The sequence below is a fragment of the Aureobasidium melanogenum genome, assembly GCF_000721775.1.
Source record: "Aureobasidium melanogenum CBS 110374 unplaced genomic scaffold scaffold_26, whole genome shotgun sequence".
Classification (NCBI taxonomy): domain Eukaryota; kingdom Fungi; phylum Ascomycota; class Dothideomycetes; order Dothideales; family Saccotheciaceae; genus Aureobasidium; species Aureobasidium melanogenum.
In genome coordinates, this window is record NW_024470078.1 from 331,682 (window position 1) to 348,223 (window position 16,542).

At 49.5% G+C, this 16,542-nt stretch overlaps 6 protein-coding genes across 6 annotated transcripts; 4 read left to right on the top strand and 2 right to left on the bottom strand.

Moving 5' to 3' along the window:
• Window positions 1–298: 298 nt before the first annotated feature.
• On the top strand, window positions 299–2,044 carry M437DRAFT_69305 (amidase; the record flags this gene model as incomplete). The annotated part of the gene is made up of 3 exons (XM_041025259.1): window positions 299–671; window positions 722–987; window positions 1,040–2,044. The coding sequence occupies 3 exons, from the start codon at window positions 299–301 to the stop codon at window positions 2,042–2,044; spliced, it is 1,644 nt and encodes a 547-aa protein (XP_040876304.1).
• Window positions 2,045–3,764: 1,720 nt separating this feature from the next.
• On the bottom strand, window positions 3,765–4,378 carry M437DRAFT_69306 (uncharacterized protein; the record flags this gene model as incomplete). The annotated part of the gene is made up of 2 exons (XM_041025260.1): window positions 3,765–4,310; window positions 4,361–4,378. The coding sequence occupies 2 exons, from the start codon at window positions 4,376–4,378 to the stop codon at window positions 3,765–3,767; spliced, it is 564 nt and encodes a 187-aa protein (XP_040876305.1).
• Window positions 4,379–4,696: 318 nt separating this feature from the next.
• On the top strand, window positions 4,697–5,433 carry M437DRAFT_11133 (uncharacterized protein; the record flags this gene model as incomplete). The annotated part of the gene is made up of 2 exons (XM_041018596.1): window positions 4,697–4,934; window positions 4,988–5,433. Coding segments are annotated over 2 exons (684 nt in total), but the record flags the coding sequence as incomplete, so codon positions are not given.
• Window positions 5,434–6,104: 671 nt separating this feature from the next.
• On the bottom strand, window positions 6,105–10,095 carry M437DRAFT_57250 (uncharacterized protein; the record flags this gene model as incomplete). Its single annotated transcript, XM_041023188.1, has 2 exons — window positions 6,105–9,166; window positions 9,219–10,095. The coding sequence occupies 2 exons, from the start codon at window positions 10,093–10,095 to the stop codon at window positions 6,105–6,107; spliced, it is 3,939 nt and encodes a 1,312-aa protein (XP_040876307.1).
• A 2,892-nt stretch (window positions 10,096–12,987) lies between these two features.
• On the top strand, window positions 12,988–13,919 carry M437DRAFT_87896 (uncharacterized protein; the record flags this gene model as incomplete). The annotated part of the gene is made up of 3 exons (XM_041028730.1): window positions 12,988–13,064; window positions 13,116–13,245; window positions 13,293–13,919. 3 exons carry the CDS (start codon window positions 12,988–12,990, stop codon window positions 13,917–13,919), a joined length of 834 nt encoding a protein of 277 aa, XP_040876308.1.
• A 1,065-nt stretch (window positions 13,920–14,984) lies between these two features.
• Window positions 14,985–15,714, top strand: M437DRAFT_78409 (uncharacterized protein; the record flags this gene model as incomplete). Its single annotated transcript, XM_041026986.1, has 2 exons — window positions 14,985–15,019; window positions 15,069–15,714. The coding sequence occupies 2 exons, from the start codon at window positions 14,985–14,987 to the stop codon at window positions 15,712–15,714; spliced, it is 681 nt and encodes a 226-aa protein (XP_040876309.1).
• Window positions 15,715–16,542: the final 828 nt, after the last annotated feature.

The window sequence follows — 16,542 nt, forward strand, 5'->3', positions numbered from 1 at the left end:
CGGCCAATGCGACTGGCACCGTGGGGAAACATTGATGCAAGATATCAGAACCCTGCAATCTTGCAGCGGCACAGACGGACAATGGACCTTTACGTTATCGACATTATCTAAGAGGGCAGTGTTGAGTATACCTGCTTTGGCTAAGTACAAATATGGGCGACTGCTGCTGACTTTCGAGTCGCTTTGCTATCACGACTCTGTTCGTAGGTTGGGTATATACCTTCCATCGTTCTTGATATTGTCCCTCGCTGTTCTTCTGTCGTTGACCTATCTTGTCCACATCCGCATACCTCGGACCATGCGTTTCTTGACCTCACTGTCTGTGGGTATCGCTCTGGTCAGCACTGTTGCTGGCTTGGTGACTCCATACAACAATACTTCTACTGGTCTTGGAGAATTCCCTTCGCTCATCAATGTTACTACAGAAGAACTTGCCACTGGTCTAGAGGCAGGACGCTTCACCAGTGTTAATCTGGTCAAGGCGTATTCTGCCAGAATCATGGAGATGAACAGCACTCTTCGCATGGTTACCGAGCTCAACCCAGATGCCCTAGCAATTGCTGCAGAATTGGATGCTATGCGAGCGAACGGTACTATTCTAGGTCCTCTTCATGGCTTGCCTATTCTCATCAAGAACAACATTGCTACTGCTGATCAGATGAACAACACTGGTGAGTGCTGATTCCAAGCATTAGAAGAATTATGTTCTGACACAGTACAGCCGGATCTTTCTCCTTGCTTGGTGCAAAGGTCCCTCGTGATTCCACTCTGGCTGCAAAGCTGAGAAAAGCTGGTGCCATTATTCTCGGCAAGACCAACCTCTCGCAATGGGCCAACTATCGCTCAAACAACAGCACTAACGGCTGGTCTGCATATGGCGGACAAACTGAGGCTGCTTACTACCCTCATCAAGATCCTAGTGGTTCTTCTAGTGGTTCGGGTGTTTCTTCTTCGCTTGGCCTTGCTCTTTCGGCTCTTGGCTCTGAGGTTAGTAGCAGCATATACAGCGCGAAATGTTGACAATTTTGACACAAGGCAGACATCTGGTTCTATTCTTTCTCCTTCGGACGTCAACAACCTTGTCGGTATCAAGCCAACTGTTGGTCTGACGAGCAGATATCTGGTCATTCCTATTTCCGAGCATCAAGACACCGTTGGCCCGATGGCAAGAACTGTCAAAGATGCAGCCTACCTTCTCCAAGCAATTGCCGGCGTCGACCCTAACGACAATTACACCTCAGCTATTCCCAACAATGGTAGCATTCCCGACTATGTAGGAGCCTGTGACTACTCTGCCCTCAAGGGAAAGCGCATTGGTGTAGCCTGGAACGTCATTGACATTTATGGCATCGACGAACCAGTGATGACTGCCTTCCAAGAGTCCATCGCCTTGATCGAGCGAGCAGGCGCCACCGTCGTTGATGCCAACTTCACCGCTTTCCCTCAATACGTTAACGACAACAACGAAACTCTCGTCCTCAACGCCGACTTCTTGACAAACCTGCACACATATCTCTCGGAATTGTCTTACAACCCTAACAACGTAACCGATCTTGCAGAGGTCAGAAACTTCACTCATACCTTTGCTCAGGAAGATTGGCCGGATCGCGATACGGCCGTCTGGGATGACGCTCTTTTCAACCAAGGATGGAACAACTCTGACCCGCGCTTCTGGGCAGCATACCAAGTAAACCTTTACTACGGCGGTGAAGGCGGTATCCTCGGCGCTCTTTCTCGCAACAACGTTTCTGCCGTCCTCCTCCCTACCCAACTCTCCCCCGGCATTCCTGCCTTGGTGGGCAGCCCTGTAATCACAGTTCCCATGGGCTTCTACCCTGCAGACTGGAACGTCACATACAATGCTCGCAACACTTTGGTGGAGACAGGTCCTAAGGTACCGTTTGGTCTTTCGTTCATGGGAAACAAGTTCTCGGAGGCTGAGTTGATTGGATTGGCGTATGCTTATGAGCAGAGGACTATGCACAGAAATGATGTGCAGCCTTACATCATTCCCAACATTGAGTTGGGCGATTTTGTCAAATAGACGAATGCGGTTTGTGTTTTCTTGGATTTTGCATTTTTGTTTTACTTGAGAAGGAATGAATTCTTGGACATGGATATACAAGCCAAAGTCAATAATTGGTATGTATGCTTTGAACTAATATTTTTATCTTTCAACCTTTTCCAATGTTGTTGCATATGTTCTAGGCCTTGATGGACCGCGGTATACGAGTGTAGGATCAACAAAGTCGTATGACGTTCCTGAAGCCTCTCCACTCTATATGGAAACGAAGGATCCGAGCAAACCTCAACTGCTAAACTTATACTACAACCCGCAATCAAAACATCCAGACTTCCTTCCTCTGGCCCAGAAGCTCTCACACAAGAGTAGAGCCACAATGTCATCATCACTCTCAACTCTCTACCCCAGCCTCACCCCACAAACCTTCTCTTCACTACCCATCCTCGAAACCTGGACAAGCACCAAAGACTGGGCCAAACAAAACCTCAACACATGTATGAATACCCTCGATCATGGATTCGGGATGTATACTGCAGACACGGCCAAGACCCTTGTTGCTATATTGGGACTCAAGGCGGTGGAAGAAGTCAAGCCGATTATCGAGGAGGCTGAGAAACATGTTGAGGGTAAAGAGTGGGATGAAGAGAGGCAGAGGTGGATTTAAGGAAGGAGGGTAATGGGAGAGTGAGTGTAGGTGGATTGGTGCTGATGGGTGTGTGAAGGTGATCTAAGGGGCTAAGATTGATTTGTGGAATGGACATAGGACAACAGGAGGCAAAGACGTTGCTGCGCGTATAAGTCTGGGCATGCTTACTATAAGGAAGCACAGGAAAGTTTGTGCCAACAGAAGGAGCGACTACACCAGTATCGTCTCAATTCGTCTCAACTATTACTCAGTAGGAGGCAAGTGCGACTTTTGTGATATTGAAGTATTCCGCCAAAGAGAAAGTACATAAAGCATGGCGTCTTCAGGGCTCGAATCCAGACGCTTTCACCATATCATACGCTGTAAAGAAACAGCCGAGCTTTACAGCTCAGTGCTCTATCACACCCTTTCAAAACACAATACCCCTACGCATCTACCAGCAACAGCACATCTAGAATGACTAGGCGAAAAGGAACAATAGATCTCAACCTCAAAAGAGCAAAAACTGATTACAGAAAACACCGTTCCAGCGCTTTCAGTCTACGGGTTTGGACCGCATCTTACTAGGGGGTGCGTAGCACGTGGCTCGGTAATTTTTTTGGTGAGCTTCCCAACCACTACACCAAGGGCGTCCCCTTGGCGTCCAAACAGTGGCGAGGTTGCCGCTGGGAGGGTCCCAATCTTGGTCGTATATAAAGGTAGACGCCCAAAAAGGGGGCGACAACCAAGATTTGGCCTGTCAGCGAGAGCAACACCTCATTTTTGAATCTTGACTGTGATTGCGAAAGAGATCCTTGTCTGTAGAAGGTGATATTGTGACGACGTCGTTGGTTTTGTCGTGGTGTTCACATCTGGCCCCTGAGTCTTCCGACAGCGCACGACCACGATCGATTCGATGGGCTTTCGTCGAGAATGAGACGAAGGTGTGATGGCGACCACGACGCAAAATATGCCTGAGGTGTCTACGAGCGCTGAGAAGAAAGTTGGCCTTTGCTGATGGCGGGGCTGGCGTGCTGACAGTCGATTTCTCTTCATGTATCTGGAACAGCATGAGAGACTAGATGTGCGGATTGGACGGCTAGCATTGACTGTAACTCAGACTGCAGCGTGCCTATACCCTATCATCTCGTCGAACGTCATTTCTCTTCCATCGCGTCTACGCTTGCGAGTCTGTTCACTTCGCAGTCCAGGATGGAGCTCGGAGCAATTAGTAGTCGAGTGGAAAGGGATTCTGCAGTGGTCACAATAGTCAACTTCAACAATGATCTTGCCGTTGAGGGGACCTCGTATGGCTGTAAAGTCTCCATTTCGTTGATCTGTTTCGTCTTCTTTTCTCTGACCTGCCTCTTTTTCGATGGCTTCCTGGATCAGTTCCTCGAAATCTATGTTGATCGGACGTTCTTCGCGACTAGCATCGAGATTGTTTCTGAACGTTCCGTGATTGGGTCCAAGACCATGTAAAAATGTGATTACCATGAGAGGGTCGGATAGTTCCAGCTCAGGATCAATGGCCAGTATGGCAGTTCTGATCATGCGGAGCTTATTCGCATAGTGTGAGACAGGAGTCTCCTCGAGCGAGGTCCGCCAGGCGATCGAAGAGTTCAAACAGACTCGCTCTACCAATTGATTCGTGAACTGGTCCTAGAGCAATAGAAGGCTCAGGCGTTGCCTCATAGTCGAAATCGTCATACATAATCACGAAAATACATATTCCCCTGAGGTCAATTGATGACAGCAGAAGACGTTGACTCAGGGAAGTGACCCCTCCCTGTGTGTGTACTAGGCATTCATGCGAAGGCGGTGAGCGCGGCAGTTCGGAGGTCGGAGTTTGGCACAGCAACAATGACGATGGACAAACAGAGCACCTTCCTACACTGCACTTCCGAGCGTTTTTGACGAATAATCAAGTCTTAAACATTCACTTTGACGATCGCGCATTCTTCACTTGACTCCAGGCCGACACCCAAACAAGACTCTCAATACGCGACTTTACAATCCCACATCCTCGACACATCACACTATCCACCATGGAACAAACCCGAGCAATCAATGCGCTGGCGCCCTTCCTCGCTTTGTCAAAGTCGGCCACTTCAGCTCGTGCAGCTGCTGATCTGGTCACCCAAGCTACCTCAGCTGCTCATACATATGTCTTCGGCGAGCTCCTCCAGACACCAAACATGCAGAATTTACGCAACGATGCTCAATACCGCAACTACTACACACTGCTTGAACTGTTCGCCTGGGGAACATGGGCTGAATACCAAGGTAGTTTTCCTCTATCAGACCTAGAAGATAGTGGTGACTAACTCTATGAACAGCTCTCGCATCAACACTGCCCCCACTATCTCCAGCTCAAGAACACAAGTTACGCCTACTCACCCTCCTCACCCTCGCCGCAAACACCACAAACAACAACCCACTCACATACACAAACCTCCAATCTGCACTGTCGCTGGACTCGCCACTGGCCCTCGAACGCCTGGTCACAGACGCCATCTACGCCGACTTGCTCACCGCCACCCTGAACCCCGCACAAGGCATCGTCGCCATCAGCAGTGTAGCCGCCCTTCGCGACCTCAATCCCGGCAGTGTGACACGTATGATGGCTTCGCTGGATGCTTGGAGCGGTAGATGCGATGATGTGCTCAAAGAGCTGGAAGCACAGATGAAGAGTGTCATGGAAGCTGCAGAGAGAAGAACAAACGAGGAAGCTATGCGTGCCGAGCAGGTGCACAGGGCTGAAGCTGCTGGAAAGAAGAGTGATGATGCTGCAGACGATGCTATGGAGGTGGACGACGCTGGTCAGAAAATGGGAGGCAAGAAGAGAGGTCTTGGTGGTCTGGGCTTGAGAAAGAGATAGGATTCTTTCAGCGAAAGCACTTGAGCCTGACAGGAAATCCTGCGGACAATCAGAGGAGCATAGAGGAACTTGCTAGAAGAGGGAGGTGTCGCGATCATTGCCGCACCCTGCGAGAAGAGCATGCGCTTTGCTCAATAATCACGAAGAATACGAAACACTTTTTCCAATGCACCTTCTCATGTGCAATCTAAACTTTGGAATGAGAGCGACGATAACTGCAATTGAGAACATGTTGTTGAATAAACGCTCATAGATTTGTATTGCTTCCTGTGACAGGACCTTGTATGCGATGGGGTATAAAAGAGAACATAAAACAGGGGGTTGATAACAATGCGCCCGCAAAGACGACACACAAAAACACGATATGCAAAATTCCCAGAGTACCCTACACAATGTCTCTTTCTCTCAGAGCTAGAGAAGAACTCTCAAACGCCCATCAGAAAGAACAGATCTAACGCCACGCCATATGCAAAAAAGTGGGATGTGGAATCGAAAGAGTCCACGTTGGGGGCGGTCTTAAGAGCTGTTGGAGCGCATAAGCATTTCCTGAGAGACACAAATGTTAGCGCCATTCACTACATCAAAATGCATCGAGAAGAACCGCTTACCCGCTCAATAGGATCACCGAGGTCTGCCGTCACAATCGAAGGACTCTTAGTCGGGTTGGTCGGCGAGTCGGTGTATCCACGGATATCCAAGATCGGCCTCCTGGGCGTGCTGACTTTGCTGCTGCTTGCGCTGTCCTCTTGCTTGCCGTCGTCGCCTTGTGTGAGTGCCAGTCTCTGGTCTTTGTTGCGTTCGAGCAATGCTCCTCCCATGGTTGCACACTTGAGGATGGTTTGGATAAGCTGGTTAGGCTTGAGTGGCTTCGAGAGGTATTCGTCCATTTGGGCTTGAATGCACTTCTCGCGGTCTCCCAACATGGCGTGTGCAGTGAGGGCAATGATGGGCGAGCGGGTAAGCTCATGCTCACGCTCGTATTGGCGGATGTTGGCAGTGGCCTCAAAGCCTCCCATGATAGGCATCTGCACATCCATAAGCACGACATCGTAGCGCTTCTTCTTGATCGCTTCAAACGCTTCCAAACCGTTATTTGCCACGGTGACGGTGTGATGATGCTTTTGCAGGATCTTGACGGCCAGCCTTTGGTTGACTGCATTGTCTTCGGCGAGCAGAATATCAAACTTCATAGAGGGGTCGGCAGAGGTGGGTGCGGCACGTCCTTCCAATGCTGGAATCAGAGCGTTGCCCAAATCGATGGACAAGCAAGGCGTTGTCATGTAGCTTGCAATACCGTCTTCGAGTGCTGACTTGAAGCTCATGCTGATGATAGGAGCGAGCATGACGATGGGGATATACTTAAAGTCCTCAACGTTGCGAAGCTTGCGAGCTGTCTCTCTGCAATCGACCAAAACACAGTCGTAAGCCTTTCCAGCAGCACTGGCGGCCTGGGGTGAGGGTACTTCATGCTCATTGTGGACGACCATGGGTACCAGCTGGAGGTTGACAAGGTGCTGAGCAATTTCCTCAGAGCAACCAGTCTTACCAGTGTCGATGAAGAGCACGTTATGCTTGCGATAAGCTCTGAGTTGCTTGTCGATGGCCTTAACATCGGGGTTGCCGACCTTGAACTTGACAGTAAAGTAGAAGCAACTGCCTTGACCGAAGTCAGACTCCACCCACATCTTTCCGTGCATAAGAGAGACAAGTCTCCTTGAGATAGATAGACCAAGACCTGTACCTCCGAAGCGGCGAGTGGTTGAGCCATCTGCTTGTTGGAAGGTGTCGAAAATGAGATCAAGCTTGTTGCTCGGTATACCAATACCAGTATCGCTAACGGCGAACTGAACTGCGTACTCGCCATCCTTGCATCCAGTCTGGTCCGCTGCGGAGATAGAAATTCTGACTTCGCCCTTGTCGGTAAACTTGATAGCGTTGCCAACGAGGTTGAGAATGATTTGACGAAGTCTGAAAGAGTCTCCGACAACGTAGTCCGGTACTGAACTATCAACATAGTAGGCGAGGTCAAGACGCTTCTCATTGGCCTTGACTGCCAAACCCTTCAAGCCATTGAAGACTTGGCCGCGAAGAGAGAACGGAATCTCCTCAACAACCATACGATTGGCTTCAATCTTGGAGATATCGAGGATGTCGTCAATGATAGTCAACAGACTGTTAGCCAGGTTGAATACCAGGTTGAGCATCTCTCGCTGGTTTTGGTTCAAGTCAGTATCAAGAGTGAGCTGGGTCATTCCGATGATACCGTTCATGGGCGTTCTGATCTCGTGAGACATGTTGGCAAGGAACTCTGACTTGGTCTTGTTGGCCAGTTCAGCTGCTTCTCTTGCAGCAGTGTTCTTCTGAATACTCTCACGAAGACCAGTGACCATTTTGTTGATCTTCTGCTTGAGCTCGTTCATCTCGCCGGATGCTTCAACAGTGATCATCTTGGTGAAGTCACCGTCCATAGCAGCATTTGTGATATCACCAAATGCTCGGACTTGTGAGGTCAGGTTTTGGGCCATGGTGTTGACGTCGGAAGTGATCTCCTTCCAGCGACCGGAAATCCCATCAACTTCTGCTTGACCACCCATCTTGCCGTCGACACCGACATCGCGAGCGACACGCTTGACAGCAAGGGACCAGTTGTCGAGACGACCAACCATGTCGTTGATGGTGTTCTTCAGGAGTAGTATTTCTCCTTGGGCATGGACCTTGATGACTTGGGTCATATCGCCGCGAGCAATGGCCTGTGTAACGTCCGAGATGTTGCGGACCTGGTTGGTCAGGTTGTTGGCCATGGTGTTGACGTTGTCGGTCAAATCCTTCCACTTGCCCTCAACATTCTCGACTTGTGCTTGTCCACCAAGCACACCTTCAGTACCGACTTCTCTTGCCACCTTACTGACCTCAAAGGCGAAAGTGCTCAGACGGTCAACCATGGTGTTGATGGTCACCTTCAATTCAAGAATCTCACCCTTGACTTCGGCCCCAACCTTCTTACTGAGATCACCTCTAGCGACAGCCTTGGTAACATGGGCGATCTCACGCACTTGAGTGGTGAGGTTGTTGGCCATGCCGTTGACGTTCTCTGTGAGGTCTTTCCATGTGCCTTCAACTCCATGCACAGTGGCTTGTCCACCAAGTCTTCCTTCTGTTCCGACTTCTCTGGCGATCTTAGTAACTTCGTGAGCGAATTGCCTGAGTTGGTCGACCATAGAGTTGATGGTTGATTTGAGCTCGAGAATCTCGCCCTTGCACTCTGCCTTGACTTTTTGTGTGAGATCACCCCGTGCAACGGCAGTGGTGACCTCAGCGATGTCTCGTACTTGAGTTGTCAGATTGTTGGCCATGGCATTGACATTGACAGTCAGATCGTTCCACATGCCCTGCACGCCCTCAATCTGAGCCTGACCTCCGAGCACACCCTCAGTACCGACATCACGGGAGACGCGAGTAACTTCTGTTGCAAAGGTACGCAATTGGTCGACCATACCGTTGATGGTTTGCTGAAGTTGCAGTATCTCACCACGAGCAGGACGCTGAATCTTGCGACTGAGATCACCTTGGGCGACGGCGGTAGTTACGACGGCAATTTCTCGGACTTGGTTGGTGAGGTTGTCTGCCATGATGTTGACTGTATGTAGTTAGCAGATGATCCCGGAGCCGATACTGTGTGTTTCGCATACCATTCTGGGTCAACTCGGCCCAGATACCACTGACACCGGGCAAGACAGCCTGTCCACCAAGTCTTCCTTCGGTACCGACCTCACGAGCGAGGTGCGTGACTTGACTGGCGAAATCTTGTAGTTGATCGACCATTTTGTTGATTGTGCGTTTGAAGGTAGCGATTTCGGGATCACGCTCTTTGGCGCTGATGAGCACCTTTTTACTGAGATCACCATTGGCGACGGCAGTAACAATGCTGCCGATTTCGCGGAGGACTTTCTGGTAAGTGGCATTTATTTGTTGGTTCTTGGACAACTCTCGCTTCAGAGTCTCGACGTCGTCCATTGAGCTCTCGATACCACCAAGTGCTTGCTCGGTGGCTTGGCGCTGTTGTTGCAGAGTCTCGTTGATGCTGTCAATGTATTCTTTCTGAGCCTTGATCTGCTCGCTTTGGCGATCAACATGGTCGCGAAGGACTCCAAGCTCTTCTTCAGTCAGTTGACGCGGTACGGCGGTCCCCTTGGGACTCTCCGACTTTGCCAGTAGACTGTTGACCAGAGATGCAGAGCGAGGCCGTGATGTCAGAACGCGAGTAGCGGTAGGCGAGCTCTCTGGGGAGAAAGCAGACTGCAGCGGCTCGTTGGGAGTGATGGGGAAGACGGTTGAGGCGGAAGAAGCGACCCTGTTCTCGAGGTATTGCACACGGCTGGCCAGAGCAGCAATTTCACGTTCGAGTTGTCGTTTGGCGTCAGAATCGGCGCCAGGCAGGAGACTGCGATTTGATTCGATGCTGTTGGCAGCGATACGGCCGTTGAAGTCATCTTTGGTAGGGGTATATTGTTTGGCAAGGTTAGAAATGATGCCAGCGAGAGCTGCGTACGAGTCCTCTTCAGCCATCGTGGGCGGTTGTTGATGTAGGCGCGGGTGGTCGACGCGCATGAACGATATGGGGTTGGAGCGGCCTCTCTGTCCAGTAACCAAGGATGTGGGGAGACGTGAAGGACTTGGGCAGGTGACGAGAGCCTTTGTGTTGACTCCGAAGGTCCCGAGGCGGAGGTGTCGGCTAGTATGGCATCCAACACCCAAGACTGAGTTGTCGCTGGGATGGGTGTTGAGAGTGTGGTCAGGTCGAAGTTATGACAGGTTGCGAGAGGAGTCGAGGGCTGAACGGCTTCAGCAGCGAGAGGCCCAAGGGTCGGAAACAAGCGCGCTAATTTAGTGATCGCCCAGAAGCCTCTGCCCGTCCAATCGTTTTCAATCCAGACACGAATGAGCAAAAAGGCGGTGCTGCCACTGCTTTGGTTCTCTCGGATCCTTTCGCGTCAACACTGGTTGCTTGAACGAGATCGATTCGATAAGCAAAGACGTAGGACAATAAAAGCGTGTCGGCGTCTTAACAAAGAAGTGCTAAACAAACTCTGAAAAGCCCATGCTCACGATTCACGAGCCGCTGTAGCCTGTCCACCACGCGAGCCGATGACCCCATATAAAAGTATTCAGCTATATTTAACGGCATTCGACCGCCTCTTGAGATTTGTTGTTCACTCTTGCCCTTACTCTGCGCCTCTTGTGCATAACATGACTGACTGCTCGTATTCGCCTTCGCTAGGCGGTACTCAGTAGCTGCTGCTGCCAAGACCTTATCTGCATGGTTCAGTCAAATACGCTGCCCACGTTCTGGCTGCAAAGTCCGATCTCGATCTTCAATTGGCCCACAAAAAAACCAAAGTTCTAGAATACAAGCTGTTGTCTGCCTTCACGTCCTCATTCGTGTCATGGACCACGAGCACAATCGCCATCGAGATGCCGCGATGGGTGAATAGGCGTATTTCGAGCTTGGACCATGACTTTTACGGTTATGCATGGCACCTCAGGGTCTTGTTGTGGAGACTAGCATCCTTGCACGTCTTTGAGCCTCTCTTTTCTCTTGTTGCCAGTTGTCGGACGTCTCGTTCTATCAATCAGGAGACTACTTCGTTAATCAGGTCCTCACGCGAACTTCACGATTCGAGAGAGTCGAGAACGTGATTGACGAGCTGTCGTCCAGTCTCAGGCCCTTGGCGTCTACTCCCTACGTACTCGTACGCTGCGAGTACGGAGAATTGGCGCAACGATAATGCCGCATTTCCACCGCCCTGTCTGTCGATCACTTCCGTTGAGAAAACCCGCCTCGCAGACGGAGAAAAATCATTTCAATCTCGACCACTCTTTTGGCGCTGACTCCTTGAAGGAGGCAGCGAACCTGATGATCGCATTCTTCGGGAGCACGCCGTGCAGCAAAGGACCAAGAGCTTATGTCGATCGGGTGTTTCATGTTGCTTACTTACCACTTTCGCACTGAGCGACAGGAACTTTGCAGATCCCAAATTCCTACCGTCATCATTTCAATGTGCAACGAACAACGTCTGCTCTTGTATCGTAGTCACTCGAATATTCCGCAATTGCTCGGTCAAATCTCCTACCTTCTGGTCTCTTTACTCCCGCCGGCTTTAATATCTCCTATACGATGTTCTCAACAGCGCATTCCAAAGCATGTCGCGAACTGACTTCAGCCACTGATCCCACTGACTCGATTTTGCAGCCTTGTCCTAAATTTACTACTCGATGGGGAGAACCGTTACAGGGTCCATCCAACATAAACCTTACTTCCATGTCATACATTCCGCGAGGAAGGTTGTGTACGTTCTTGTATCGCTGCGCTGTTGCATGCTATGTCAACCTCTAGCTATGTATCGGACCTCGAGGCGAGCCCACACGTCCTTTATCCACGTCATGATGGTCTTCCAGAAACCCATTAGAAGCCCACAATTGCTCGAGTCAGTTAATTACACAGCGAGCAGACTTCTGATTGCCAAGAATCTCGGCAATGAACAAGGGGCAAGCATTTTATTCAACATCGCTTATCCCGGCATTTCCTCTCGTACCGTGATCGCCTCGTCTTTGGGTGGGCAGGGTCCTCTGAAACACTGCATCCGGTGAAGAGAGTTTTACACTGCCGGTTGGTTGAGAACGCTGATCTTGCTCAACGATCATAAATAATATCGACCTTCGGAGTCAGCTCCCATGAACATGCTGCAGCTGAAAAGTGCTTCGCAGCAGATGGCGGCGCTCGAGATCGCTCCTGGGACACTTGATACCCGCAGCAACGTCGGGGTAGTCGTTGTGAATACCTCTCAATCGCAATCAAAATATGTACATATCTTCCTGAATCATGTCGCTACCAGAATGGCGCCTAAGAGGTAGGAAGCTGGCAACAAATTGGTCTTTGAAATTTAACTGCTGGTGGACAAGGTGGCAGTAAGTACCCCTGACGCTGAGCTTTGCAAAGGCAGTATTGGGCACCACGGTCCCTAGGTATCAAGCTGAAAGACCGCAACACGGAACCTGAGTTCCAAAAACCGTGGATGTAAGATACGAACATGCTCAAGTGCGAGCTGGACACGAATTTCAGTTGTAGGTAATTTGATCTGCGGCTAGCCTTGGAGGATGAGGATATGCGATTTCATGGATGAAAGAACACAAACAATAAGCAAGAATGTTGCTTCACATTGTCGACCACAAACAAAGTTCTATCGGACACAATCATTGCGCTGTCTTGGAGAACATGCACGTATCCTTTGGAGCTGGAAACAAACGGGTTCCGATTCGCCCTCTGTGTTTGCATGCTGTTTCCTGGGCCTTCCAGAGCAATCGCAGCCCATTATATGCTTTACTCCAAATACCGCAAGATTCGCTTTTGCCGTTGAGCTTCTGCATGTTCTTCAAACACACACGATCACTTCACACGTTATGCCTCCCTCTACGCACTCTTCACATGAAGTCGCTTTTCCTCATGAAGACACCACGTCTAGGACCACTCAGGAAAGGTAGTCTCTTCTTGTTGATTAGTATCGCAGGCGTAAGCTAACTCTTCCCAGCACCGTCTTCAACAAGCCTGAAGATTCTGATATCATCATCGAACATCATGGTATCAAGATTCATGCTCATCGCGCCATACTTCGCATGTGCTCGCCCTTCTTCGAGCGCATCCTCCAGTCTCAGTGGCCTGTGTGCATTCCTTATCTCTCCTAGAAATTCATACTGACCATTCCCAGGTAGCCAAGGGCCCCGTCTTCTCTCTCGGCGACGACGATGATCCCATAGTCGTCGATGGAATGCTGCGCCACATGTACAACCTGCCATACACCGACTCGTTGCAGTCGAATGACAGTGACGAACTCTTCAAGTTACACGTCGAGACCTTCTTCCTGGCCGACAAATACGACTGCCCTTCTCTGCGTCGCGCTGCTGTCTCCAACTTCCACGATGCTGCAACGAAAGCTTTAGACTCTGGCAGGCTGATCTTGCTCAACAACACTATCGCTACTCTTTGCGGCCCTGATGCTCGCCAAACCGCCGATGTCTCTCTACGCACTGCAGCTCTGGACTTCTGCGCCACTAATTACAACAAGTTGTTCGAGTGGGCCTTGTTCCGCAAGAAGTTGAGAGAGGGCAATCTGTTTGATGTCGATGCCGCAAACAAATTGCTCGAGAAGATCGGAGCACTTGCCCTGAAGCAACGAGCTGACGAGGGCCGCCGTTACGGGCTCCTCGCTCCTCGAAAGCGCTATGCTGGTGGTGTTGATCCCGACAGACTCGACTTCAGCGATTTGGACGATCTCGACAACCTTCTTGAGCCTTCCTCGCGCGCACAGGCTGATGAAGGATGCCGCAGCTCTTGATCATATCGTTTCAGGAGCAACCTTCCATGACACTCTTCCAGCTTTTCCTTGCCTTTTCCGCATGGCCGTTCCATCAGTCTTTACATACACAAAGAATCAGTACATCACTGCTATCAAGCAGCTTGGCCTCGGAGAGGAGAGGTGGTTCAGTATCAACGAGTTTCATACAAGACATAAATAAATCAAACTTGATCAATCCGACGACGATCTTCCAAGTGAACACAAGGTGAACTGCAGCTCTCCAATCTCTCATTATGCCCTGAGAAATGACCTCAGACCAGCCCCTGGATTTGTGCAGAGATATGACTTGGTCTGGTGAGTGCTCCTTGAATTCACTCAAGTTCAACAAGTGCTTTCCCACGCAGATACCTTACAATACATATCCCTACACAAGCTGCAAAACCCCTGAGTGAGACTCTATACTCAGCCAAAACTGGCTTGCTGTCACCTACTCAGTCATATGATGCGTATAGCATATCTAGCTGAGCGAAATAGCCGATTCGCGCGCAACACATTTGTTCGGTAATAGGGTTAAGAGCAAGGGTGAGTAACTCGAGACTCAGCAAATAGTTTCAGATGCTGAGGAGTATCTGAGAAACAAGGGCAGCGACTCAGAATGCTGCACAGTTACAATAAAGCGAGATAGTGATACGGGGAGGGTAGAATGAGATCACTGAAGATTCCAATCAAGCGAGAGCAGAACCGCAGTGAATGAAAGAAGTTGTCATGCCGAACAATACAGCGATGAATCTTCGTATGAAAGTTCTAGACGAGGAATCACAAAGACCGAAGTGAGCGTGTCGTTTTTCGAGTTGATGCAGGAGCTGACGACGTTTTTAGTGAAAGCTCCGGAAAAAGAGCACACGAAAATCGAAGTGAGTGTGTCATACTTCTCGACGCAGGCGCTGACAGTGTCTCAGTGGGAGTTCCGGAACAAATAAAGCGGGAGTGAATCTCGAAGCAACAACAAACGAAGGAAGGCAACAACTCATATAAGCCTTCTCTTCCTGCTCGCTCTTTCCCAACTTTCTTTCTCAAATCAAACTCCACAAAAGAAGCACAACCATGAGCGAAGGGCATTTCATCAACGGCGATCACCTGTACGGCGGATCTTTTGTTTTGTAGAGAACCGAGACTAACATGCATTAGTGATTCCACCGTATTCAACGACCCCAGAGACTCTGATATCATTCTCACCTTTGGCAATCATCAAGTCTATGCTCACAGAGTCATCTTACGCATGTGGTCACCCTTTTTCCAACGCAGTCTGAACTCTCAATTTTCCGTCTCCAACAGCGCCACCTTCATCATCGACGACGAGTGTGATGGAAAACATGAGCCAGAAGCCGTGTTTGCCATGCTGAAGCACATTTATGGCATGCCATTTGGTTCTGGTTCAAACTGCAGACCTGATGGGACATCAGTGATCGAATACTCCATCAAAGTCTACAAACTGGCGGACAAGTACGACATCCTATCCGTGAGACGCGCTGCAGTGGAGTTCATTGAGAGTTACATAAACGCCTACTTGTATTTGAGCAAAACTCAAAACCCACCAGCCTCCAGTCCTATCCCAGATTGCATTGCACACATCTGCGGTCCAGATGCACCTCAGCTAGCCGACCTACAGCTGCGCAATGCTCTTTTCTCCTGGTTGTCCAAAAACATCTGTGCTTTGAGCAAACACAACGAGTTTAAGGTGAAGATCGAAGACGGATCTCTGCTTGACGTCGATTTGACTGCAAAGCTGCTATTCAGGTTGACTGAAGAGATTGACAACTTCGCAAAGTGGTAAAGGGAGAAGAGTGGAAACAGTATCCCTTCGCTGTGAGAGTCATTGAGGCTACGGTTTCTGCTTTGTGTCAAAACATGACAACAGGATGAGAGGCACTTTGGGATGGTAACAGGGTAACGACAGGCTATGACATGAGCACATATCGGGAACTTCGAATTCTTTGGAGGTCCCAAAGCGAAGGAGAGGATACAGTGACAAAACATGACACGCAGTCTTTGCACATACATAATTTTCCTGCGTCACAATCACATCAATCACTTTCTATCATAATCCTTCTTCTGATTCATACTTCGACTGCATGATACTGTGTGTTCGAGGCAATGTCAAACTCACAGTAAATGAACAACGAAGAACAAAAAAGTATTGGTTGAACAAGAATAAAAAATTCATGTACATGAGAAGAAAAAGAGAGAGAAAAAAAGGGGTATCGTGCTATATCTCATCGTCTCATCATAAAATCATAACCAAGTCCTTTCTCAGATCCTTTCTGAAACTCAAGCCCTCTCTCCCTTCTTCCCCTCCTGCTGCAAACTCGCTTCCACAGCTTTCTTATAATCCTCATCATCTTCGTCATCATCATTTTCTTCCACCTCTTTACCCTTGCCTTTGCCAGCAACATTACGCCTATGTTCTTCCTCCAGCAAACTCTGTTTCTTGACGTATTCCATAACAACTCTTTCCTCTTCTTCAGCAGTCGTCTTTGCCTTATGAGTTTCCTGGCTCTCGCTGATTGCTTCTTGGAGTTCAGCGTCATTGTCGTGGTTTTGCTCTGCAGAATGTTGGTCTTGTGATGCTTTGACAGCGAGACGGTATTCTTCGTCTCCAGAG